We start from the raw sequence: 25,708 nt of genomic DNA, 5'->3' as shown, positions 1-25,708 counted from the left end.
TAGTTCGCTTGGGGAGGCAAGCCTAGTTCTCCGCCCTCGCGGCCTGCTCAGGCAGCAGTCGGGCACCACCCGGATAAGAGACCCGGAAGGGTCCTAAGGAGGGGTTCGGGGGCGGAGCCTGGGCGTCAGCACGTGGGGGCTGGCAGCGAGGCCTGGGAAGGAGCGCCATGGGCGGCCAGGAGAAAAAGAAGGTAGTGTACTCTCCGCTTTTTAAAGTGGTAGATTCTGTGTGTGCACGTGTCTGGGCTAACGTCTGGAAGCGGGGACACGCTTCTGCCTGTGCAGTCGTAGGAACCTCTGTACGCTTGGAGGTAGACTTCCCCTGAGCATGGAGGCTCCATTGAGTATGCTGGTCCCATGCTCATGCAAGGGTCGTGGGGGTTGGGCCTGGCAGCTGAATAGATCCTCCGTGGCCAGGGGAAGTCTATCTCTCTATAGCCGTGGCTGGGGTGGGGGTCGTACGACGGAGGAGGGCTGTTATGGAGCTGGCTCCTCCCCAGTGAGGTGCTCCTGGCCTCATCACTTTGTTCTTTTAGGCGCCAGATAAAGAAAGACCCTTTTTGTTCACCCAGGCCTTTTACATTCGGGTTTTCAGATTTGTTCTGATTTTTAACTAATTTTAAAATGCCAGATCCATCTTTATTACGGTAACGAAAAGTACCGTTAAGATGGTGTCGACTCCTGGCGACCACAAAGCCCTGTGGTTTTCTTGGTAGAATACAGGAGGGGGTCTATCTATCTATCACATTTGTATACCACCCAAAATGCAAGTCTCTGGGCGGTTTACAACAAAACAGTAAAAACAACAGATAAAAAGATTAAGACATTACAACAATTAAAATTTAAACCATTAAAACCATTAAAAACACAAAACCATTGCCATCTCCTGCGCAGTATGAGATGATGCCTTTCTGCACCTTCCTATATTGCAGCTGCCAGATACAGGAGTTTCCCTGGGAGGCGGGTTTCGAACCAACAGCCTCCTGCTTTCTAGGCAGGTTGCTTCCCCGCTGTGCCCTTAAAGTATAAGGGGGGATTACATATGACATATTAAAGGTAAAAGTAAATATGAACGCCTAAGGATGGCTGACACAATACAAGCATATGATAAAAGACTATAAAAATCAGAAATAGAAGAAAGATGTAAAATAAAACAATGGCTGTCTAAAAGCAAAGCAAGACCGCAAACTAAATGACCCTTAATGGCTTAGATAATTCTAAAATGGGTTTTTAAACTGATTTGCATTGCATTTTGTATTTTCTTTTTACCCTTTTTTTACCTTTTTTGGTCTGTTATGGTTTAATGTGTTATGTGTTTTTTATTGCGTACTTTTAATCCTCTATTGTCAGCTGCCCAGAGAACAATTTGTTATGGGGTGGTTAACAAATAAAGTTTATTTGTTTGTTTTATTAGGAACATATGAACATATCTCATACTAACTCAGATTTCTGGTCTGTTTAGCTCAGGACTGTCTACAGTGGCTTCTCAAAGGCGACAGGCAGGAGTCTCTCCCAGCTCTGTCTCGGAGATGCTGCCAGGAACATAAGTAAGAACAGCCCTGCTGGATCAGGCCCAAGGCCTATCCAGCCCAGCAGCATCCTGAATTCCTATCCAGTCCACTAAGCTGAATTCAAAGAGTTGGAGAAACAGGGTGTCTTGTGGTGAGCCAGCATGGTGTAGTGGTTAGGTGCTGGACCGGGACCAGGGAGACCCGAGTTCAAATCCCCATTCAGCCATGAGACTTGCTGGGTGACTCTGGGCGAGTCACTTCTCTCTCAGCCTAACCTACTTCACAGGGTTGTTGTGAAAGAGAAACTCAAGTATGTAGTACACCACTCTGGGCTCCTTGGAGGAAGAGCGGGATATAAAATGTAGATAATAATAAATAATGTGAAACTGGAGGGTTCTGCTTGAGCTTCAGAGAGGGGCTGCTTGCATTGGAGAGAACTTGATGAGGTTGGGGGAAGGAGATCCCAGAGCTGGGTAGTTGGGGGAAGAAGCACAATTTAGGAACATAGTAAACTGCCATATACTGAGTCAGACCATTGGTCCACCTAGCTGAGTATTGTCTTCACAGACTGGCTGCGGCTTCTCCAAGGTTGCAGGCAGGAATCTCTCTCAGCCCTATCTTGGAGAAGTCAGAGAGGGAACTTGAACCAGAAGTGGGGATTCAGTCACTCCTTACTTGCCTGGCCTCTGGGGTCAGGGGGATGCCCGACTGCCTCAGCAGATGTAACTGGTGGTCTTCAATGTGTTCTTCGCCTGCCCTGGCGTTATATCATCTCTCTCCTGCCTGAACACCCTGCATTCTTCTTCATGTTCTTCTTCTGGAAGCTGTGTGTCTCTGGACAGCTCCCCGCTGCCCTGCATGTCAGATCCCATCTTATTAAGTGCATGCCCAAACTGCCTTCTGCAAGGAAGCGACAGGTTATGTGGTGATCGCTCGGGGATAGAGCACTTCCTTTGTCTGCAGAGGATCCTTTTCCGATTCATTCCCCGACAGCACCCCCAGGAAAGACCCATCTCCGAAATCCTGGGGAGCTGCTTGTGGTCAGAGTCAGTGTTCCTTGTAACCGGGCTTCCCAGGTGTTGTTGACTACAACTCCCAGCATCCCCTACAGCGTTCTCCCTAATTTGTTTCCGTCTGTGTGCGGAATGAGTTTTGTTCTGGGTGGCAGCATCAAGGCAGTGTGCAAGCACGTGCATCCACAGTGGGATCTTCCCAACTGAACCTGAGCAGGATCTAAAATGAACTGAGCGGACGTCAAAAAACATATGAGCATGTGCACGTACACTTTAGAGGGAACACTGATCCCATGCCAAAGGCCGCTGCAGCTGGGGATCATGAGAGTTGTAGCCAGCTACATGTGGGAATCCTGTGCCCTGTCCCACACTGTCCAGAGTAGACAATCCTATGGTAGGTGGACCAGTCTTCTGACTCTTCCCTGCCTGTGCTGCTGCTCACTTTCTTTTGGTTTCAGCTTAGGGACAAGACAGCTATTAACCTTTCTTTTCGTCGTTCTCCCCCCTGTCCCTTTCCCCCAAAGTATGAGAGGGGTTCTGCCACTAACTACATCACCAGAAACAAAGCCCGGAAGAAGCTTCAGCTGAGCCTTCCAGATTTCAGGTAAGAAAAGGAAACGTTGTTGTTGTTATTTGTTTGTTGTTTAACCAGTGAAAGTTTATGATTGGAGGGGGGGCAAATACAGGAAACATGAGGTCTCCTGTCCACCTCGTAATGCTAATGGGTGGGGGGATCTGCAGGGCAAGCAGAAGGGTAGTTAGTTTTGTGGGGAGGAGAGCTTGTCCCCTTTGCTAAGCAGGGTCTACCCTGGTTTACATTTGGGTGGTGGGACTATGTGTGAGCACTGTAAGATATTCCCTCTTAGGGGATGGGGCTGTAGCTCAGTGGTAGAGCGTCTGTTTGGCATGCAGAAGGTCCCAGATTCAGTCCCTGGAAGCATCTCCAGGTGGGGTTGAGAAAGACGCCTGAAACGTTGGGAGTGCCAAAAGTTCAATCTATCCCTCCAAACTTTATGGCATATAAGAAACCTCAAATGCTTCAGCCTTTGCATATGAGGAGAGGAGAGCTGGTCTTGCAGTAGCGAGCATGAATTGTCCCCTTTACTAAGCAGGGGTGCCCTGGTTTACATTTGGATGGGTGACTCCATGGGAGCACCATCTGCTGTAAAATATTCCCCTTTCAGGATTAGGCCGAAGCTCAGTGGTAGAGCATCTGTGTGCAGAAGGTCCCAGGTTCAATCCCTGGCATCATCTCCAGGTAGGGCTGGGAGTGACTCCTGCCTGCAACCTCGGAGAAGCTGCTGCCAGTCCATGCAGACAATACTGAGCTAGATGGACCATGGTCTGCCTCAGTGTAAGGCAGCTTCCTGTCTTCTGTGTTCCTGTGAGAGGGTGTTTAGAAGGGGGTCTCTGAGTTCCACCTGGGATCTTGGGGCCAGAGACCAGCTGACAGTATCTTGTCTATTTCCCCCCCAGGCGACTCTGCATTCTCAAGGGGATTTATCCTCATGAGCCCAAGCACAAGAAGAAGGTCAACAAAGGCTCTACAGCTGCCCGCACTTTCTATCTCCTGAAAGATATCAAATTTCTCCTTCATGAGCCGATCGTCAACAAGTTCCGGGAATATAAGGTATTGTGGTCCCTGGGATGGCCAGTGAAGCAGCAGATTTTTTTAAAAAAATTATTTTTCATTTAAATCAAACAAAATAGTATAAACTATGTTTCATGTAAAACATAGCATTTACGGACAAAATTCAGCATTCTTAATATCAAAAAGGGCACATAAAATAACCATATCATTTTTAACCAAAATATTTGACATCATAAATATCATCCTTAACTGCTTTGGCCGGGTATAAGTAGATTTGGACTTGTCAATAAAATTGAGAAAAGGAATACACACTTCTAAAAAAAATAGTTTTTTAAATGCATATTCAAGAAGGCTTTAATTTCTGATGATGTTTTGTCCTGGAGTAAGATGCCCCATATTTCTTGAAAAAAGACCCACCAAGAATCCACCACCATACAATAGCCTGCAGATTTGTATATTTATTTGTATGGTATGTATGTATGTATGTATGTATGTATGTATATATATGAATTCTTTAAAAAATATGCATAGAACATTAAAAGCTATCTGATTTGTAAATGGTGGAAGTATGCAATACTTCCAAATACCATGAAGTTAAAAAGTTATGTAAAGATAAATATTTAATAAACACTCAATACATACATGTAGACAATGTCAGCACCCTATAAGACACAGAATTTACATCTCTATCTGATTCAAGGACAACTGGATCCTCTCTCTATTCATATTGGATTTCCAAATACCTAGAGGGTTAACTTATGGAGGTCTGACCTGCAAGTTGTATATTTATTTGGGGGCTCTTAGCAGCAAGATGGATTGTGAATTTCCACTTTATGCATTGGTGCTTCTACATTTGTTTACCATTGCTAAGTGTTTGTACATTTTAATATACATTGTCTACGTTTATGTGTTAGAAGAGAGAATGTTTATTGAATATTCATCTTTACATTACTGTAAAGAGAGAGTGTTTATTAAATATTTATCTTTACATTAGTTTTTTACTTCATGAAGTATTGCATACTTCCACTGTTTACAAATCGTCCTGTAATGCTCCATGCATATTTTAAAAAGATTTCAGATATATATAATCCAAATCTTCAGGCTGTCATATGCTGGTGGGTTCTTGTTGGGTCCTTTTGCACGTTGGGTTGAACCCACGTAGGTCCTTCTCAGCTTTTTAGTCCATATTTCTTGAAACCATTCTCTTACTCCTGGTGGTGGTGGTCTTTCTTTCTCATTAGTCCCAATTCTAAATGTTGTTTGTTAATAACAGTGCAATTAATTCCTCCTTCAAATCTGAAGCAGCACATTTAAATCTCTCTGCATTTAATGACCATTGATTTTAAGTGCAGTTCCTACTGACACCTCAAGAGGCGCAAACGCAACGTGTTACTGAAGTTTCAGCCAAGTTGGTTTCATTCAGCTCAAAGCTTTTTCTTTTTTTCTTTTTAAGCTTTTAGTGCTTCTGATGATGAGGCTGAGTTCCACCTGTGCCACTCGTAATGGATTAGGCACGCTTTCATAAGAACTGTGCTGGATCAGGCTCCAGGCCTGCCTAGCCCAGCGTCCTGTTTCACAGCACCAGAAGCCTCTGGGAAGCCCACGGGCAAGACCCACTGGAACTGGTATTCAGAGGCATTCAGCCTATGAGCCTGGAGGTAGCCTGTAGTCATCAGGACTAGAAGCCTTGAACAGACCCGGCCTCCGTGAATCTGTTGGCTTTAAAAGGATGGCCCCTTTAAAGCCATCCAAAAGGGTGGCCATAACCACTTGCTGTGGCAGAGAATAGTGTCGATTAATGGAGAGAGTGTATAGGGAGAAATTATTCTCTGCTGTGTGAAAAAGTATTTCATTTTGTTGGTCCTAAATTTCCCAGCCATCAGTTTCATGGGGTGTTGTGTGTGTCAATGAGTGAGAGAGACAGAGAGAGAGAGAGATTTCTCTCTCTTCACACTCTCTACACTTTGCATAGTTTTATAGACCTCTATCATGTCTCCCCTTAGTCATCTTTTTTTCTAAAGTAAAAAGCTTCAGATGATGCAGCCTTGCCTTGAAAGGAAGGCCCTGATTCTCTGGGTTGCCCTCTTCTGCACCTTTCCCCATTCTGTAATGTCCCTTTTGAGGTATGGGGCTTGGAAAGGGAGGGAAAGGGCTGATGGGATATTGAAGGATAGCAGACCAAGGTATGGAATGACGGGACAGGCAGCTGGTCAAGCGCCGTGGTTCTGAAATCTTTCTGTCCCCCAGGTGTTTGTCCGCAAATTACGGAAGGCATACGGGAAGAGTGAGTGGAATACTGTGGAGAGGCTAAGGGATAACAAACCCGGTTACAGATTGGATCACATTGTGAAGGAGAGGTGAGTGACGAGAGACCCCAGAAGAGCATCCCAGAGCTGCTGTGTGGGGATCCAGAGAGGACTGCCTTCTACCGAGTCAGACCCTTGGTCCATCTAGCTTAGTATTGTCTACCCAGACTGGCAGCGGCTTCTCCAGGGTTGCAGGCAGCTCTGGAGATGCCAGGGAGGGAACTTGGAACCTTCTGTATGCATGCAAGCAGGCAGGTGCTCTTCCCAGAGCGGCCCCCTCGCCTGAGGGGATTATCTTATAACAGTGCTCACATGTGTCGTCTCCCATCCAAATGCAAACCAGGCTGGACCCTGCTTAGCAAAGGGGGACCATTCATGCTTGCTGCCACAAGACCAGCTCTCCTCTTCACTAGATGTGCAGTGAAGCGCTGTCGATCAGTAGTCCTAAGGGCCTGGTTGGGTGTGTTAATAGTTCCCTAATGTGTGCAACTAATTCATGCTGAATAAATGAATAGCATTTTATTGATTAGTCAAATGGCCATCTCAAAGAACCCCAGATTTAAAAATGGAGCAGACGTAACAGCAAGTTAAACCTGAAAAGAACCCTATCAGACCCACCACAGGTCTAAAAATAGGGCAGGGGGTGGGTGGGAACAGATGTAAGCCTATTTTGGACCATTTCAAGAAGCCCCAGGGGTAAAAACAAGGCAGAGGTAAGATCTAGACCTAAAAATGACAGTATCAAAAGGCCAAGGGTGCTAATTAATGTTCAGATACCCAATGTGCTGTTGTAGTCTGCAAAATGACAGAACCATCTTGAGGGCTAGGATGCTGAGGCCCCAAGTAGGCTGAGGAGTTGACTTGCATGCGGTTACTCCTTGCATCCCACTGGATTCCTTGCTAGGCTACTAACTGCTGCTAACTGCATTTGTTTGTGTGATTCCATATGAGCACTGTGTTATCTGTGGGTTTTATGGACCACTTTTCTAAGCTCCCCCTTGGACCTGTCTAGAGGATCTTTTAAGACTGATGAGTGGTGACGTAGCGATTCCTTTTTTTCAAGCCAAAATGTATAATTGGAGCCCAACGTGGGGCACGAACCCACAACCCTGAGATTAAGAGTCTCATGAGCTACCGACTGAGCTAGCCATTTCTAGGGGATTCGGGTTTGGCAGAACCAGCTGCGGCCCCCAAAGATGGGACTCACTGGGTCAGGTTTTTAACTGGGGAGACGTGCTGGTGTTGGAGGAGGCTGGTCCAATGATTCTCTCCTCTCTTCCTCCCCCGGTGGTGGCTGCAGGTATCCCACCTTCGTGGATGCCCTGCGGGACCTGGACGACGCCCTCTCCATGTGCTTCCTCTTCGCCACCTTCCCGCGCACGGGCAAGTGTCACGTGCAAAGCATCCAGCAATGCCGCCGGCTGACCGTGGAGTTCCTCAACTACGTCATTGCTTCGCGCTCTCTGCGCAAGGTGAGCGGCGGGAAGCTGTGGCCGCTGGCATGCCCCAGGCACCAGAGATGTACGTAGGAGGAGTAACTGGAGACACCGGATATGTGCGTAGGAGGAGTCACTCCTCCAGAATGCTTCTCAAATATTTAATATCGGCTCAGGAACCTTCCTAAAGGGTCTTTTGGTCAAATCCTTGCTCTGTCTAACCCAATAAGAACAGCTCTGTTGGAACAGTCATCCCGTCTGGTTTTCAATTTCCCACATCAGCTGGCTGGATGCCTAGAGCACAGCCTGAGGGCACAGGAGCCTTGGAAGCTGCCTTGTACTGAACTGGTCCATCTAGCTCAGGGTTGTCTGCACTGACTGGCAGCAGCTCTCCAAGGTTTCAGGCAGGGGACCTTTCCAGCCCTTTCAGGAGATGCTGCCAGGGAGTAAACCTGGGACCTTCTGCTTGATGAGCGTGGAAGCTGCCATATACTGAATCAGGCCCTTGGTCCATCTAGCTCAGTCTTGTCTACTCTGACTGGCAGCAGCACTCTGACAGGAGTCTCTCCCAGCCCCACCTGGAGCTGCTGCCAGGGATTAAACGTGGGACCGTCAACATGCAAACAGGAAGATGCTCTTCCACTGAGCTATGGCCCCATTCCCTAAGGGGACTATCTTACAGCGCTCACATCTAGTCTCCCATCCAAATTCAAACCAAGGCAGACCTGGCGTAGCCAAGGGGGCAATTCATGCTTGCTACCACAAGACCCGCTTTCCTCCATAAAACAACGCCTCCTTCGCCTACTTCAGCTGATATTCAGAAGGATAGGTTCCATTTAGCGGCCACAGCTTCCAAGAAGCGATAATAGTTCGTCTCGGGTATTCCCAAGCTCAAGTCCTCAGATGTTGTTGGACTACAACTCCCATCATTCTCTGCCACCATGACTTTGGATGATAGGAATTGTAGTCCAACGACATTTGGGGACCACTCATGGTTTCAGAATTGATCAGTACTCCAAAGGAACGAGAAAAATAAAGTCTTAGAAATAAAATGTCTGTGGCATGGTCAGTTTCCGATTTCTTTTTCTTTTTTTACTCTCCTGGCCTCTTGCAGATCTGTCTTACCCCACTTTATTAATATATTTTATTTTTAAAGCGGCATTTTTGTTTTAAAATCATATCACCAGCTGCCTTGAACTCCCCAGTGGTAGGCCAGAAAGGTAGGCTAGCGATATGGTCCTGGAAATAATCATGCCTGCACTCCGGCTCTTGCTAAGGCCTTTCTCGGTGTTCTTGCTTTCCAGGTGTTCCTGTCCATCAAAGGCATCTACTACCAGGCTGAGGTGATGGGGCAGCTCATCACCTGGATCACGCCATATGCCTTTTCACACAACGTGAGTCCCAGCTATTTTCATCCTTCCGTTCAAGGGCAGAATTTCCTGTGGATTTCTCTTTCTCTCGTGGGCATGTGAATGATGCTAAATACAGAGTCAGGCCTTGGTCAGTCTAGCTCAGTAATAGCCACACTGACTGGCAGCGGCTTTCAGACCGAGGTCTTTCCTAGCCCCACTTAGAGATGCTGCTAGGGATAGAACCGGGGACCCTCAAAGCACTGAGCCACAGTCCTTCGCCAACAAGAATCTAGGAAGCTGCCTTATGCCGAGTCAGACCCTTGGTCCACCTCGCTTAATAGTGCCTGCACTGACTGGCAGGGGCTTGCCAGGATTCCAAGTAGGAGTCTTTCCCGGCCCCACGTGGAGATGCTGCCAGGGATTGAACCTGAGACCTGCGTACAAAGCAGACGCTTTTCCACTGAATTGAAGCCTCATCCTTTGTTATCATCATCATCATCGCTATCTATATATGATTCTCTTTATTGAGCAGCGGGAGAGCAGCTGGCCCTATCCAACCCCTGCACATCATCCCTCCAGTGCCTGTTGCTGGTTAGTTAGAGAGAGAGAGGGAGAGAGAGAGTGTGTGTGTGTGTGTGTGAGAGAGTACTTAGCACTTTGGGGACAAGGAACCATCTTATTTATTTATATTTTTCTGAGTAAATATTTGCTAGGAAACAGTTTATAAATATTTGTTGTGGTATTCTAGAAAATGTGACTCCTTCATGAATTTTATTTAAAACGTATTTTTTTAAAAAATCTTGTTTGTAAGGGTTGGGTTGGTTTGTTTTTTTAATTTAAAGTAAAATAAACCGTCTCACAGGTGGGGAACAGTGTGTCCTCTAACAGGGATTCCCAGATGTTGTGGACTACACCTCCCAGAATCCCCTTGGGGTTTCTGAGAGTTGTCCACAACATCTGGGGATCCCTGCTCAAGGGCACACTGGTTGGGAATCCTGTACATTTTGTTCCGTAAAAAGGGAGAATAAGGACAGAAAAGAAGGAATGTTTACGATGTGCTTGCTGCATTGATTTATAAATATTTGTTGCATAGTTTGCTCACAAGAGAAGAAGGTTAGCTTGACTTCTTTAGCTGAAAATGTCAATTGCCCGCTGTTAATCATTTTCAAGGCCCATGCGGCAAATTCAACCTGGGAGACCTCGCTCTCGCACATCTTATCCCCAGGTGGAAACTCCCTTGACCATTCACGCACGTGCTTGCTCTGTGTCCTTGGCACATGGCTGGATCGGATCGGATTGGCTCCTCCTGAGTTTAAAATGATTAACTTCTTGTCAATCTGGGGTGAAAACGACTTGAGCCCAAGTCATTGGCACCGTCTCTGTAATCCCATGAGGCGAGGAGTGTGTGTTTTGTGTTGCACTGGATGCAGACCCATTATGTTTCCCCCCAGAAGGATATAAGAAAAAGCCCTGCTGGATCAGGCCAAAGGCCTCCTGCCCCACAAAATGGCTAACGTGGTATATCTGGGAAGCCCACAAGCAGGGGGAAGAGAGATACCCAACAACCCCTGCCCCTTGCGTTCTCTGCACTCTGCCCCTTGTGCTCGGTGTCTGGCCGTACCAAGCTCGGGTTCTCTTGGGCTGAAAATCATTAACTTCCGTAGCATCAAAATGCAAGTGCCTCAGTTAGCCTAACTTAACCATTAACCCCAGGTGTGCCCCTCCATTCCTAGAAGCCAGGAAAGGACCAGCTCCATTTGCCCTTCTGCCAGTGGCCTGCGTGCCTTGATTTTCATAGTTTACCTCTTGCTGTGGTTACTGTGTGTTGCTCGGAAGCTGCTTGCAGCCATAAAGCCATAAAGCACTGGGGCATACAAGTAAGCCCGTTCCTAGCGAATGGCGTGGTTGCCAGTGGTGAGCTAAGAGAGGGCTCCAGCTGAACAGCGAGAGAAGCTTTTTGAACGGGAAGGTGACTGGTTCTGTGTGCCTCTGTGTCTCCTGCCAAGGGAGAGGCTGCATTTCGGGGTAGAGTGCACACACCCTACAAGCCCCAGGTTCAGTTTACAGCATTGCCAGGATTCCAGGTGTGGTCACGTCCGTGGTGCAGCCGCACCTGGAACATGGGACTGTACCTGCCTACAGTTCTGGTCGCTGCACCTTTAAAAAGGATATTGTGGAGCTGGAAAAGGAGCCGAGAAGGGCAGGCGAAAGGAGGACCCAGGGGGCTGGAGCGACTCCCTTATGAGGAGAGCCTACAACGTTTAGGCCTTTTTCATTTAGACCAGGGCTCCTGCAGATGTTGGCCTGCAAGTCCCATAATCCCTGGCTATTGGCCGCTGTGCCTGGGGATTATGGGAGTTGCGGTCCAAAAACAGCTACGTTGAGCAGGCCTGGTTTAGAAAACAGGCAGAAGTTTTTCTCCCTCTCTCATTGGGGCTCATGCGTCGAAGCTGATACCAAGTCAGACTTTTGGTCCATCTAGCTCAGTAGTGTATACACAGGCTGGCAGCAGCTCCTCCAGAATCACAGGCAGGAGTCTCTCTCAGCCGTACCTGGAGATGCCAAGGAGGGAAGCTTCTTTATGCAGGCGCTCTTCCCTGAGCGGCCCCATCCCCTAACGGGAATATGTCACAGTGCTCACGCAGGTAGTCTCCCATTCAAATGCAACCAGGGAGTACCTTGCTTAGCAAAGGGGACAGTTCATGGTTGTTACCACAAGGCCAGCTCTCCTCCCTACCAGCAGTCCTCCCTGGAGGAGGAGGGGAGAGGGCATGCCCCTTAACACCAGGTGCTGGGGGAGACCAGTAAGAGGGGGGCATTGCCTTATTTGCCCCACTTGTGGGCTTCCGAGATGTACCAGGTGGGCTACTTTGTGGAGCAGGATGCTAAACTAGAAGGTCCTATTCTTGTGCTCTTATGAATGTACCTCGGGAAAGAATCTCTCTCTCCTCCAAGAGAGAGATGGCGAGAGATAGTGTTATGCAGCCTCATAAAGTGTATCTCCAAAGGTTATTAGCCAGCCTGCCTGCACAAACCGATGATACTCCCCAAGGCCTGAAGGAGAGAGAATGTCTGTCTATCTGTTGTAGCAAAGTCCAGCTGTAAAACTGTAGACTCTGAACCAGGAAGGGAATTTAAGCGTGGAGATTAGACTTTGGGACTGGTGTACTGTGCTGACCTTGGTTCTGATAGCTTATTTCTAGGTGTGAGCACGTAAGGAAATTATGAACCTATGAGCATAAAACTTGTTTGAGGCAGCCCCAGGGTCTTGTGGGAATGAGCCTAAATGTCTCCCGTATGGGTTAGGAACATAAGAAGCTGCCATATACTGAGTCTATCTAGCTCAGTATTGGTCTATCTAGCTCATTGGTCTATCTAGCTCAGTATTGTTTTCACAGACTGGCAGCGGCTTCTCCAAGGTTGCAGGCAGGAGTCTTGGAGATGCTGCCAGGGAGGGGACTTGGGACCTAGATGCTCTTCCCAGAGCGGCCCCATCCCCTAAGGGGGAATCTCTTCCAGTGCTCACACTTCTAGTCTCCCATTCATATGCAACCAGGATGGACTCTGCTTAGCTAAGGGGACAAGTCATGCTTGCTACCACCAGACCAGCTCTCCTCTCCCAGGTTCTCAGGCTTGGGTCACCAACAGCATCTGGGGACCCAAGATTGCGAACAACTGCATTAATCAGTTTACAGTTGTGACCCAGCGAGAGAAGGGTGGAGACATAAACAAGTGGCATAAACCAGAGAAGGCCCTTAGGTGCCTCCCAGTAGTTTCTAAAAAGAAACACAAGATAGACACCAGCAGCAGTCACTGGAAGTGCTGTGCTGGGGGTGGATAGGGCCCAGGGATATAGACATTTTGGCATAGGGATATTGGATGCTCTGCTTGCCTCTGTTGACTTTCCTGTCATCCTTTAGCACCCAACAGATGTGGACTACAGGGTGATGGCCACCTTCACAGAGTTCTACTCCACGCTCCTTGGCTTTGTCAACTTCCGCCTCTACCAGTCCCTCAACCTGCACTACCCACCCAAGGTAAGTGGAACGGGCAGGGCCACGCAGGGGCGTAGCTTGTGTACAGAGCCCCTCGGAAACAATGGCGTGGAAGCAAGCGGACTGGAAGGAAGAGCCATAAGAAGGTGGCTCTGCTGGTCACGGGCTTGGATGGAGTGGCAGATTTCTTGCATTGCACCGGCGTAGGAAAGGGTTGGAGAGGAAACTAGTTGAGCCTTAGGACCCTGGGGGAACGGCAGGAGCCTGGTTGGAAGGAAAGGGCGGGGCTTTAGCAGGAAGTAAGCGAGAAAACAGTATAAAAGAGAGAGCGAGGCAGAGAAATGCAGTTGTTGTAGACAAGAGCGGCCAAGTAATAGTCAGATCGCCTTTCCTTTTGTCCGGCCCAGTGGATATCAAGTGAGGAAAAATGGTCCTGTAGACTGGGAATCCCCAACTGAGAGTCTCCATGTATTGTTGGACTACAACTCCCATCATCCCCAGGCCACTGTGGCTGGGGTTGATGGGAGTTGTAGTCCACCAACATCTGGGGACCCACAGTTGGGACGGGAGCCCTGATTTAGGGCCTAAGCCACCAGCACTTTGAACTGAACTCAGTAACAGACCAGGAGGAGGTAGAGATGTGGCAGAGACTAGAGGTGCGAGCACTGTAAGATGTTCCCCGCAGGGGATGGAGCCGCTCTGGGAAGAGCATCTGCATGCTTGCGTGCAGAAGGTTCCCTCCCTGGCAGCATCTCCAAGAGAGGGCTGGGAGAGATTCCTGCCTGCAACCTTGGAGAAGACGCTGCCAGTCTGAAGACAATACTGAGCTAGATGGACCAGTGGTCTGACTCAGTATATGGCAGCTTCCGATGTCCCTCTGAAGAGTCACGCCTGCAGTTGTGACACAGATCTCTGCTTGAGAGAGCACTTAGGCAGCTACTATTTTTTATTGTATTTTGCAGTCCTTCCGCGACTGTGATCCCCCTAACCCCCTGTTTGCCATCGATTTCAATGGCTCGTCTACCCCGAATCTGCCGACCGCAAGGTTTCCCCGGAACGGAGCCCTCGCGGTTGGCGAGGGGCGACTGTATTTGCGAGGAGGTGTACCTTGATGGGTGGCAGAAGAAGGGAATCCTGCCTAGTCCCAAGGCCTTCCCCTTGCAGATGTTCCTGCATGGAAATCCTGTTGAGGAAGGAGCCCCATCCAGATGTTTGTCTCTGTCTTTCAGATCGAAGGCGCGACCGCAGGAGAGCTGAAAGCGGAGGAAGAGGAGTCGTATGCCTTGGACTCGGAGAGCTACATGGAGGTGAGAGGGCCAGGGCCATAAATCCTGGGTTCCTCAGCAGTATTCCCTGTAACAGGGATTCCCAGATGTTGCTGACAACAACTCCCATCATCCCTAGCTGGGTCCTGGGGGAAGATGGGAGTTGTAGTAAGCAGCACCTGGGATTCCCTCCCCGTTACAGAGAACACTGGTCCCCAGATGTGGGTCCACAATTCCCAGCAGCCCCTGCCACAATGTCCTTCAGCTGCCTTAGTGGAACTGAAGGACCAGGCAGTGTCCTTCATGTGCAGCTTCCGTCCTGCCCATGGGTGAGTGAGCGAAGGGAAGCTGTAGAGGAAGAGAGCTGGTCTCGTGGTAGCAAGCCTGAATTGTCCCCTTTGCTAGGCAGGGTCTGCCCTGGCATTTATTTGTTTGTGTTTTTGTGTTTGTACACTGCCCCAAACTTTCGTCTCTGGGTGGTTTACAGCAACATTTTAAAATGCTAATGTGTTCTCATCTATTCTCTTTTTATCATTTATGAATTTTAAATGTTTTATATTTTATATATTTATGTATTAATTCTGCACACCGCCTAGAGATTTTTATATTAGGCGGTGTATAAATTCATTAAATAAATAAACAAATAAATAAAATATAAAGCAAATTAAAACCTTAGAAGAGTTTAAAACCACACGGGTGAATTTGGATGGGAAACATGTGTGAACACTATTCCCCTTTGGGGATGGGTTCATAGCTCAATGGAAGAGCACCTGCCTGCTTGCGTGCAGAAGGTTCCAAGTTCCCTCCCTGGGAGCATTTCCAAGATAGGGCTGGGAGAAACTCCTGCCTGCAGCTTTGGAGAAGCTGCTGCTGCCAGTCTGGGTAGACAATATTCTGTTAGATGGACCAAGGGTCTGACTCTGTATATAGCAGCTTCCTCTGTCCCTATGAAGCTGCACTCTGCTCTGTCACCAGAGAAGTAATGGACATCTCTCTTCTATGCTTTGTCTGCAGCTTCTCTCACTATCACTAAATCTCTGTTTCTTGTCGGAATTGCTTTTCTCCTCAGAAACTGTCAGCGCTCAGTGCCAGCCTGGCCCGGGTCGTAGCCCCAAACCCAGAGGAGGAGGCCGAAGTGGATGAGTTTCCTGTGGAGGGAGTAAGTGCTCTCTGTGTGGGGCCCAGGAGGTGGGCGACGGAAATTATTCTTAGGCTTCTACCAAAGGGCCTTCCTGTGTTAGGGGATGGGAGGCCGGGACCAGGGGAACATTCACCCACTGAGTTGTGCAGGCCTGCAAGTTCTTCTGTGAACAACTCGGCATGCATTCTTTCAAAACGTGAACCCAGGGATTGGTCTCCTCAGATGCCGGGTACTGATTGAGCGTACTGCTCTGTGCATATGACACATGCTGTATTTACCCGAGTCCAAGACGAGGTTGTCATGATTCCAGAGCGGCCCGGGACCTGGAGTGGAAAGGCCTCAGAGTTCATGTTCGCCAGGGAGGGGTGGTTGCCTCAACATTGTCTGGCTCCTTCATCTATTATTATTATTATTATTATTTATTTAAATTTATACCCCGCCCAAACTTACATCTCTGGGCGGCGTAATATAGTCCCCAACAGCCTGGGTCGGTCTTGCATTATCTCAGGCCGAGACGAGATCTTATCCCGAGATCTCGCAAGAACCCTTGGAAAGCGCGCGAGACCTCGCTGTCGCCTGGGAGTTTGGGTGATGGTCCCTGTTTGGGCCGTACTAGCCCTCCGCTGGCCGCGGTGGGGTCCTTGCCTCCGAAGAGCTGGGATGGTGGCGAAGGCCCGTGTTGGCCGGGCTCTCCCTGGCTTCGGGTTGAGTCCTTCCCCATTCTCTCGCCCCTCGCCTGTTGTATTCCGACATGGTTTCCCCCCAAGTTCTTTGATGTTAGAGACTGGGAGGTCATCTTAAATCCAGAGTGCTGCTCCTTTTAGGTAAACACAGGTATAACCTGCATTTAACCTCTGTTCTTTAAACTCAGGGTTGTCTTCTATTCGGGTAAATACGGCAATAGCCCTATTCACACATTACGTTCAACCCACGTACAGCTGTTCACATATTGTGTTGAAAGCCCATACGGCGGTGCTTATCCTGAATTTCAGCGGGGGGCTGTACCCAGGTTCACTTTTAAAATGGACACACACACAGCGCTGTTCCCCATAACAGGGATTCCGGGTGGGCTAAGCAATCTGGGTGAGATGCTTAAAATCGGCGTGAAACCCGGAATGCCAGGGGGGCATGGCAGCTCCAGGGGGGCATGAGCTGTCAGCCTCTCTTCCGGTTTGACTGGGAGGGCAGGGACAGAGGGCCCTTTCTCAACGGCAGCCTTCCTTAGCTGGGGTGCTTGGTGTGGTTTCAGAGGGGGTTGCCATGGAAATGCGGCCTAGAGGCCTGACGGTGCCTTCCTCCACCAGGAGAGTGCGGAGCAAGAGGAGACCCGGCAGAAAGAGCAGGAGGCGCTGGAGAAGCAGAGGAAGCTCTTCGAAGGGTTGCGCTTCTTTCTCAACAGGGAGGTGCCGCGGGAGCCCCTGGCTTTTGTTGTTCGGTACGTTGCGAATGTCTTGTCTTTGGCTGTTGGTTCTGGGTATGAGGTACACAGGCAGCTGCCTCCTACCGAGTCAGACCTTTGGTCTGTCTAGCTCAGGATTGTCTACCCAGGCTGGCAGTGGCTTCTCCAAGGTTGCAGGCAGGAGTCTCTCTCAGCCCCATCTTAGAGATGCTGCCAGGGAGGGAACTGGGAACCTTCTGCATGCAAGCAGGCAGGTGCTCTTCCCAGAGCGGCTCCATCCCCTGTTGCTCCCCTAGGAACATAGGAAGCTGCCGTATACTGAGTCAGACCCTTGGTCTATCTAGCTCAGTATTGTCTTCACAGACTGGCAGCGGCTTCTCCAAGGCTGCAGGCAGGAGTCTCTCCCAGCCCTATCTTGGAGATGCTGCCAGGGAGGGAACTTGGGACCTTCTGCATGGAAAGCAGACTGGGAATGCATCTTTGGTCTCGTGCAGCCTTTGACTTGTCAGAACTCCATGTTCCCGTTCCTAGTTCCTATAAGAGCAAGAGAAGTTTGTTTTAACAGCTTATCACCCTCCACTTTCCCCAGCTTGTATATTCTAAGCCTTCCCTCTTGCATCTTTCTCCATCCATATCTTAATTTATCCCAAGTTCAGATCTGTCACCTGCCTTTTGCCATCTCTGGTCTCGGTCACTTGCTTGACCAACTCAAGAAGCCTCTGTGTCTCCTTTTGGCAGGTGCTTCGGGGGCGAAGTGTCCTGGGATAAATCGGTGTGTATCGGCGCAACCTACGATGTGAAGGATCCAACCATCACCCACCAGATTGTTGACCGGCCTGTTATGGAGAAGCAAGTCATTGGCAGGTGAGTGCCACGGTCTGTCCTCCAGGGGAGGAGCGGTGGACTTGTGGGAGTGAACATGGATGGTCCCCTCTGCTAAGCAGGGTCTGTTTTGGTTTGCCTTTGAATGGGAGACTACATGTGAGCACGGTAAGATATTCCCCTTAGGGCAGTGGTTCCCCAACTGGGAGCCTTCAGATGTTGCTGAACTACAACTCCCATCACCCCCAGCCACAATAAACTGTAGCTTGGGCTGATGAGAGTTGTAGTTCAGCAACATCTGGAGGCTCCCAGTTTGGGAACCCCTGCCTTAGGCGATGGGGCTGTAGCTCAGTGGAAGGGCCAACTTTAACCAAGTTTCTGCGCGATGTGTGAACCAGTCAAGAGTGCATCTTTTGAAAGTAGCGATTCTCTTTATTGAGCAGGGGGAGAGCAGCTGGCCCTCTCCATCCCCAGCACAGCATCCCTCCAGTGGCTGTTGCTGGTGTCTCTCTTACGTTTCTTTTTTAGATGGTGAGCCCTTTAGGGACAGCGTAGCCATTTTATTTATTTATATCTACGTAAACCGCTCTGGGAACTTTTGTTGAAAAGCGGTATATACATATTCGTCGTCTTCGTATTCCTGGACTCCAAACACAAGCAGGGAGGGAGCCGCTCCCCTCTCTCTTGCTGGAGCTATTCTGCAGTCAAATCCCTCCCCCCATTTGTCAATTCCAGGCCCCGTCAGACTCTCCTTTCCTTCTGCCTTAGGTATTACCTCCAGCCCCAGTGGGTCTTCGACTCCGTCAATGCCAAGCTGTGCCTTCCGGTGGCGGATTATTTCCCTGGCGTGCTGCTGCCTCCCCATCTCTCGCCGTTTGTGACAGAAAAGGAGGGAGACTACATCCCGCCAGAGAAGCTGAAGCTGTTAGCCCTGCAGAGAGGCGAGGAGCCAGGTAACCAGATGTTTTGAGGCCGGCAGGCAGGGCCAGGTCCAGGAAGGGATCTCGCTTTGCTGGGTTCTGCTCAGTGGGTGGTGTGGGATTTCCCGTCGCCCGTCACAAACGTGGTGCCCTGAAATGGTCACGTAACTCGGCTCCTTGCAGCAGGAGAAGAGAGTGGATCGGGAGAGGAGGAGGAGGAAGATGATGACGATGCAACGGAAGGCTCTGAGGAGGAGGAGGAGGATGAAGAAGATGAGGGAAGGCTGAAGAAGATGGAAGCACAGAGATCCCAGAGCAAGGTACTGTGCCTGACAGAGTGGTGCAATTGCTTGGCAAGTGTGAATAAATACTAGAGATGTGGCCATGTTGTTAACATGCAGACTTCAGCAGTCCTCACCTCTGCAGGTTGCAATAATCTCACCCCTCTCCTCTCCGCCTCTGCCTGCCTGCCCTCTTCCAAACCTCCTTTTCCGGGCACTGATGTTCCTTGGTCCCCTTGCTGCTTCCTTCCTTTGGCCCTTCCCCGTGGCCAATGGCAGCTAGAGACCCTTCTGTGACATCAGTGCAGTTCAGTCATCGCCATCGCAAGACCCTTTAGCGCATTAGAATTCAGGTTGTAAAACTGAAGTTAAAACACAGCTTCAGTCAGGGGTCTTGGCACACTTGTTGAAGGTGTGAAAACATTTCCCCCCCCCCCATTGTTTATTTAGAATTTGTCACATTTATAAACCAGCTAACATACAGATCTACAGGTGGTGTACAACTGTTTAAAATGCAGCAAACATAAAACACAATAAAAACAATTGAAACAGTTAGAACTATATTTAAACTAAAAGCCTGAGAAAACAGGAGTATCTTCAGGGTTGTTTTTTTTTTATGGGCAGCCAGAGATGGAGAAGCTCTTATTGCCAGGGAGCACATTCCAAAGTCCTGGGGCAGCCACCAAGAAGGCCCCGTCCCAAATTCTAACCAGTGGCAACCCCAGCCAGACCTTCCCATGTCGCAGTGGGGTTCATGACAGAGAAGGCACCCTCTTAAGTACCCTGGATCCAAGCTGTTATGGGCTTTGTACTGAATGAATGGAATGAATGGATGAATGTAGTTTATTTCAGTCTATGTCCCGTAATCACAACAAACAACAATACAGTCTAATTAACCAAACAAAAAACAATCCATATCAATATTATTGATAACACCTCATTAAATACATACATTGATCCACACAAGTCTAATCTGTACCGTTACCAACCCTTAGATCCTTCCTGTTTATAGCTCGTAAGTGTATAGCGACTGTCTGAATGATCAGGCAGCTGCACAGAATTTAGCAGTCATACAGATTAACTCAGAATCTTGGCCTGCCAATAAATAAGAGGCATAAAATGACCCGAAGCACCCTGGGTAAAGTAACAAATAAGGGCTAAGGATCTGTTTCCAAGTCTCTTGATAAAATTTACAACTGAAAAGAACACGCTCAGTTGATTCCACCTCACCTGACACACACAGACAAACTCTCTCCTCGTATGGAGTCTTTCGATATAAAAACCACTGATAAGGCATTGCATCACGCCATAAAAAAGGCTCCTCTATGCTGTACACTGATAATCCATAGGTGCTTTGTGCTGGTTTATGGTGAATGTTCTCTCTAGGTTATAAGTTCTAGGAATCCCACTCAAACCTTTTTGCTCCATGTCAATTATTCTTTGTCTCTTTAGCCCGGTTGTAACTGAGAGGCAATAAAACCTCTGGTGGAAAGCCATAAGATATGTTTCCAAGTGAAAAGATACCCAGAAAGATAGAATAAGGCTGTCAATATGTTTCCGAGCAAAATACAAAGTGCTGGTTATTACCCATAACGCCCTGAATGGCTTCGTCCAGGGTACTTAAGCCAGTGCCAACTTTGTCATGGACCCTGCCGCCTATGGAGGTCCAGTTATCGTTGCCGCCCACTCATCTGGTGGCAACTTGGGGCTGGGCCTTCTCGGTGGCTGCCTCAGGGTTTTGGAATTCACTCTGTGTCAAAATAAGAGCTTCTCCATCTCTGATTCTTAAGAGTCTCTTAAAAAGCACACACCTGTTTTTTCTCAGGCTTTTAATTAAAACTAGTTTTAAGCTGTTTAATTGTTTCACTCTGTGAAATTGTTTTATTCTGTGAATTGTTTTAAATTGTTTTTATTCTGTGAAAGTGTGTTAATAGTTTTTTTTAATTTTGATATTATAATTTGGATTATGTACACTGCCTAGATAGGTAGATAGGTAGATATCAGGTAGTATATAAATATGATAAATTAAATAAATTAAAATGAGATAATATCTCATTCTGTATCTCTGTGCACCATGTTGATTTATATAGATCTTTTAAAAATCAAAGGGGTTAAACCATCTAGCAATAAATTTAGCTTTAACCATAGATTTATTATAGAGAGCCAGATCATCATCTCCAGCTTTGTAGGTAATAATCGGCATTTTGTATGTCGCTTAGAAACCTATCGGCAGCCAGTGCAGTTCTCTTAAGATCAGTGTTATGAGGTCTCCTTGGGTTATCCTAGATGCTAGTTGGGCTGCCGCATTCTGCACCAATTGTGGTTTCTGGACTACATACAAAGGCAGCCCCACATGTAGTGCGTTGCAGAAGTCTGTCGGACTTCTGTGGGTCTCTGGAGTGCTTTACAATTCTTAAATCTTTGTTGGTCTGTTTTCTTGAGGTATGTCAGGTTTGCGCAGTTGTGCCACGCCCGTGGTCTCCTGTCGGGTCTGCATTAAAATCTCATGCTCTCTTGGGTACACCATGAACATTTCAGCTTGCCAAGTGTTAGAAAGTAGACCTGACTCTGTGTGTGTGTGTGTGTGTGTGTGTGTGTGTGTGTGTGTGTCTCAGCAGGATGGTTTGGGGGTGTTTGTTTGCTATACTCCACAGCTGCCTTCTCTCTCCCAGAACCTCCCAGTGAAGGTGACGGCTGGCAAGGCGTTGAAAGAGGACAAGCAGCGGCTGGCGCAGGAGCAGCAGAGCGAGGAGAAACGCCTGGCCATCATGATGATGAAGAAGCGGGAGAAATACCTCTACCAGAAGATCATGTTTGGGAAGAAGCGCAAGATCCGAGAGGTATTGCAGCCGGCCTCCGCTTCCTCCTCTGCCAGGCTTGTGCACTAGGAACACAGGCAGCAGCCTTATCCCGAGACAGACCATTGGCCCATCTAGCTCAGTGCAGGAGGACCTAGTTGATCGCGGGTCCAGCACTTGTGGTTTCACGCATCTGCGGTTGGGTAATCAGCACCCAGCCTCGCTATACATTTAATGGGGGTGGGGGTAGCCACTAGTCCGTGACCACTGAGAACCACTGAAACCAAAGAAATGTTGTTATGGGGACAACTAAGTTAGTCGGGCCACTGTTCCCATTTTCAGCTTCCAAGAATACTTCCATAAGCTAGTCTGTTCACTTCAGTGAAGATAACCTCTTTCCAAGTAAGAATGGATGTTATGTGACCTTGGTGGTCATTTCTGGCCACTTTGTTTTCGGGAGCCTCATTTACCAAAAGAACAGGGCAAAACCAGCTATTTTTGGAACAGCGGACGGCTCGGGAGCATGGTAGGGCACTTTGGAGGGTGATTTGAGTGGGGGGGACAGCTATTTGGGGCCAATTTTCAGCTATTTGGGGCAGTCCGGAAACCTAACCCCCTTGGATTCCCATTGCCCTAATGTTCCGTCATCCACAGATTCACTATCCGCCTGCCTCTGGCTGAACGGAACCCCCATGAATAACGGGGTTCTCCTGTATGGTCTGCACTGACTGACAGTGGCTTTCCAAGGTTTCAGGCAGGAATCTTTCCCAGCCCTACCTGGAGATGCTGCCAGAGATTGAAGCTGGGACCTTCTGCATGCAAACATGCAGATGCTCTACCATTGAACTCCATCCCCATCCCCTAAGGGGAATACCTTCCAGTGCTCACATGTAGTTACCTATCCTAATGCAAACCAGGGCAGACTCTGCTTAGCAAAGGGGACAATTCATGGTTTCAACCGCAAGATCCGTTCACACCTCTCTCTGTTTGCTGCTGCCGGGCTTGGAGATCTGGGACTCTCCTTTGTGGGGAAAGAAGGCTTTGTCAGTCTTGGGTTGATCGGTTTTATTGTGAGCAGTACTGTACTGGAGGGGCAGAGTATAAATATTTTATAATGGGTGGGGCAGTGGCTGCTAGTCGAAGGGCTGTAGGCCACCACCAGCCTCAGAGGATGCCTCTGAGTACCAGTTGCAGGGGAGTAACAGCAGGAGAGGGGACATGCCCTCATCTCTTGCCTGTGAGCTTCCCAGAGGCATCTGGTGGGCAGCTGTGCGAAACAGGATGCCGGACTAGAAGGGCCTTGGGCCTGATCCAGCAGGGATCTTCTTATGAACATTCGGCCTATAGAGCTGATGGGTGGAAGGGGAAGAATTTGTATTATCCCCCATGTGTCAAGAGTTGGATGTGCATTCTATTAAATAACACATTTCCCTCCCACAGGCTAATAAACTGACCGAAAAGCGAAAAGCTCATGATGCTGCAGTGAAGTCGGAGAAGAAAAAGAGCAAGAAAGTGCGAAGGGAGTGATGTGGGCCCCTGGTCTCAGCCTGTCCCTTTCTACTCAGGCTTACAAGATGGACGCTTTCAGCCCAGCGTGGCCCTCTCGCCCAAAGGTGGGAAGCCGTGGGATCTCCAGCTCTTCAGACCTCTTTCCCTCCCCCTCTGAAATCGTGCTCTTCCAAGACAGGAGCACAGATACCTTGGCCATGGGCTTCAGGGCAGGGGGGGTATCCACATCTATTTGAATTCTCCTCTTCCCATGAAGGGTTCCTCAGGACGTGAGGCCCCCATGACGTCCCAACTCAGCCAACTGGAGCCCATTGGTCAGAGTTGTTTCTGGTTTGGTCAGGAGATGCTGTTTCTGAGGGGAAATGCTTGCTTCTCCCAGCTGATAAACTGTAGAGTCACTTAAGAGTCTGCTCTTCTTCTGTCCAAGAAGATAGTGGGGTTTTCCACACATGCTTCCTTTGGGGAGTTCTCTCTCCCTCTTTGGCTATTTTAGCAGATTAGGAGCTGAAAATACTAGAGAGGGTATTCCTTTCCCCCACTTTTTTTAGTGTCACTATATTCTGGTGAGTGTATGGAGGAATGTTGTGCCTCTTAGAGCAGGGGATGGGCAATCTTGGGCCTCCAGCTGCTGTTGAACAGTTGTGGCTGAGGATGATGGGAGTTGTAGTTCAACAGCCACTGGAGGGCTAAGATTGCCCACCCATGTCTCGGAGGGTAGAATATCTTGGAGTTGTTGCCTTGCTTTGTAAATACATCTCCTGCAGCCGATCAGCAAGAGGGCTCAAGTTTAAAAGCTTTATCTAGATAACAGGACATCATGGAATAGAAATGGAGGGTGAGGGTTTTCTTCTGGTCTGGTTCTGTCGTCCTAACACCTGAGCTAGGCTTGGGTAGCTGCATAATATACCTTTACCCTTAACTGCTTCAGCTGTTGGAACTGAATTTGGTATGAACAATTGTGGAGTCCTTTTCATTAAACGGAACAAAACGCCAAAGAAGGGTCTGCGTAATGCACTGGTGCTGCTGAGGCAACAGGGCAGAGGGCACTAAAAATGCATCGTAGGATTCACTTCTCTCTCTCCCTTCCTCCCCGCTGTGCTGAGAGCAGCTTCTCTGCCCATCCCAACTGCATTGTTTTATAGTATTGGTCAGTCAGTCACTTCATTTGTTTAGCTATAGCCATAACATAAGAGGTTTATGTTATGGACATACTTTTTCACACAACATATGACCAGCCTATGGAATTCTCTGCCACAAGATGTGACAGCCAACAACCTGGATGGCTTTAAGAGGGCTTTAGATAAATCCATGGAGGGCGGGTCTGACACTCGCTACTATGAGGGCTATCGGCCATCTCCAGCCTAACAAGCATGATTCCTGTAAATAGCAGTGGCAGGGGAGTAGCAGTAGGAGAGGTCATGCCTTCATCCCTTGCCTGTGGCTTCCCAGACGCATCCGGTGGGCCCCTGTGTGAAGACCAGATGGGCCTCGGGCCTGATCCAGCAGGGCTTTTCTGACTCAGAATAATTCAGACTGTATCCACTTGCCATGTACTTTGATAGCCAGAAACAAAAAAAGCTGGCTACTTTCCTTGTGCAGTAGGGCCCGGTATTGGCTAATAGATTTTTTGCATAGAACCCCAAAGATCTCCCGGGATAAACCATAATCAGTGGCTGAATAAATACATCTTGAAGAAGACACAGCAAAAACATACACGGCTCAAGACTCCTGGTTCCCCAGTCCCACACGGACACCGACGTTCTGCGATAGGAATTCTGGCCATATGGCCTGTCAGCACAGATTCGATGGGAAAACATCGAATCTAACAAGTGGAAAGACTCATCTCGGTCAAGGTTGATAAAGAAGGTGCTTGGGATGAGGACAAAGAAAGTTAAGGACAAGTTCAGAGAGGGGGCTGTTTTACAGTCGGAATTCTGCTTCTACAAATATGTATATTCTGCTTTTCAACAGAAGCCCCCGAAGCGGTTTACATTGAGAAATAAATAAATGAGATGGTTCCCTGTCCCCAAGGGGCTCACAGTCTAAAAAGACACATAAGGGAGGCCACAGCCACAGCCGGGATGCTGTGCTGAGGGTGGAGAGGGTCAGTTTCTACACACACACACACACACACACACACCATTAAAAGAGAATCACCACTTTTAAAAGGCGCCTCTGCTTAATAAAGGGACTCATCCTGGTGTGGTCTGCAGCAAATACATATTTGAGTAATTGTTACTTATCCTTCCCTGGTCCTAATTTAGGCAGAAAAAGAAGATGTGTTTCTTTTTAAAGCTAGGGGTATTCTTCCTCCATTGTAGAGAGCAACATGTGCAGAGTGCATATCCCGTTGAAATACTGCACTCTTA

The 25,708-nt window shown here is 48.5% G+C and overlaps 1 protein-coding gene across 2 annotated transcripts; it reads left to right on the top strand.

Annotated features, from left to right (window-relative positions):
* Positions 1 to 41: 41 nt before the first annotated feature.
* Positions 42 to 24,337, top strand: PES1 (pescadillo ribosomal biogenesis factor 1). Of its 2 annotated transcripts, none has more exons than XM_053279683.1 (15): positions 42 to 191; positions 3,049 to 3,128; positions 4,001 to 4,154; positions 6,363 to 6,472; positions 7,722 to 7,893; positions 9,162 to 9,251; positions 13,130 to 13,246; positions 14,434 to 14,511; positions 15,539 to 15,628; positions 16,915 to 17,045; positions 17,748 to 17,873; positions 18,600 to 18,784; positions 18,938 to 19,071; positions 21,705 to 21,872; positions 23,271 to 24,337. In XM_053279683.1, exons 1-15 carry the CDS (start codon positions 168 to 170, stop codon positions 23,355 to 23,357), a joined length of 1,746 nt encoding a protein of 581 aa, XP_053135658.1. In that variant the 5' UTR covers positions 42 to 167; the 3' UTR covers positions 23,358 to 24,337. The 2 variants fall into 2 exon arrangements, with proteins under 2 accessions (XP_053135658.1, XP_053135657.1); XM_053279682.1 differs by having other exon boundaries at positions 18,935 to 19,071.
* Positions 24,338 to 25,708: the final 1,371 nt, after the last annotated feature.

Source organism: Hemicordylus capensis, chromosome 15 (assembly GCF_027244095.1).
Source record: "Hemicordylus capensis ecotype Gifberg chromosome 15, rHemCap1.1.pri, whole genome shotgun sequence".
Classification (NCBI taxonomy): domain Eukaryota; kingdom Metazoa; phylum Chordata; class Lepidosauria; order Squamata; family Cordylidae; genus Hemicordylus; species Hemicordylus capensis.
This window is presented reverse-complemented; position numbering and strand designations above follow the sequence as displayed.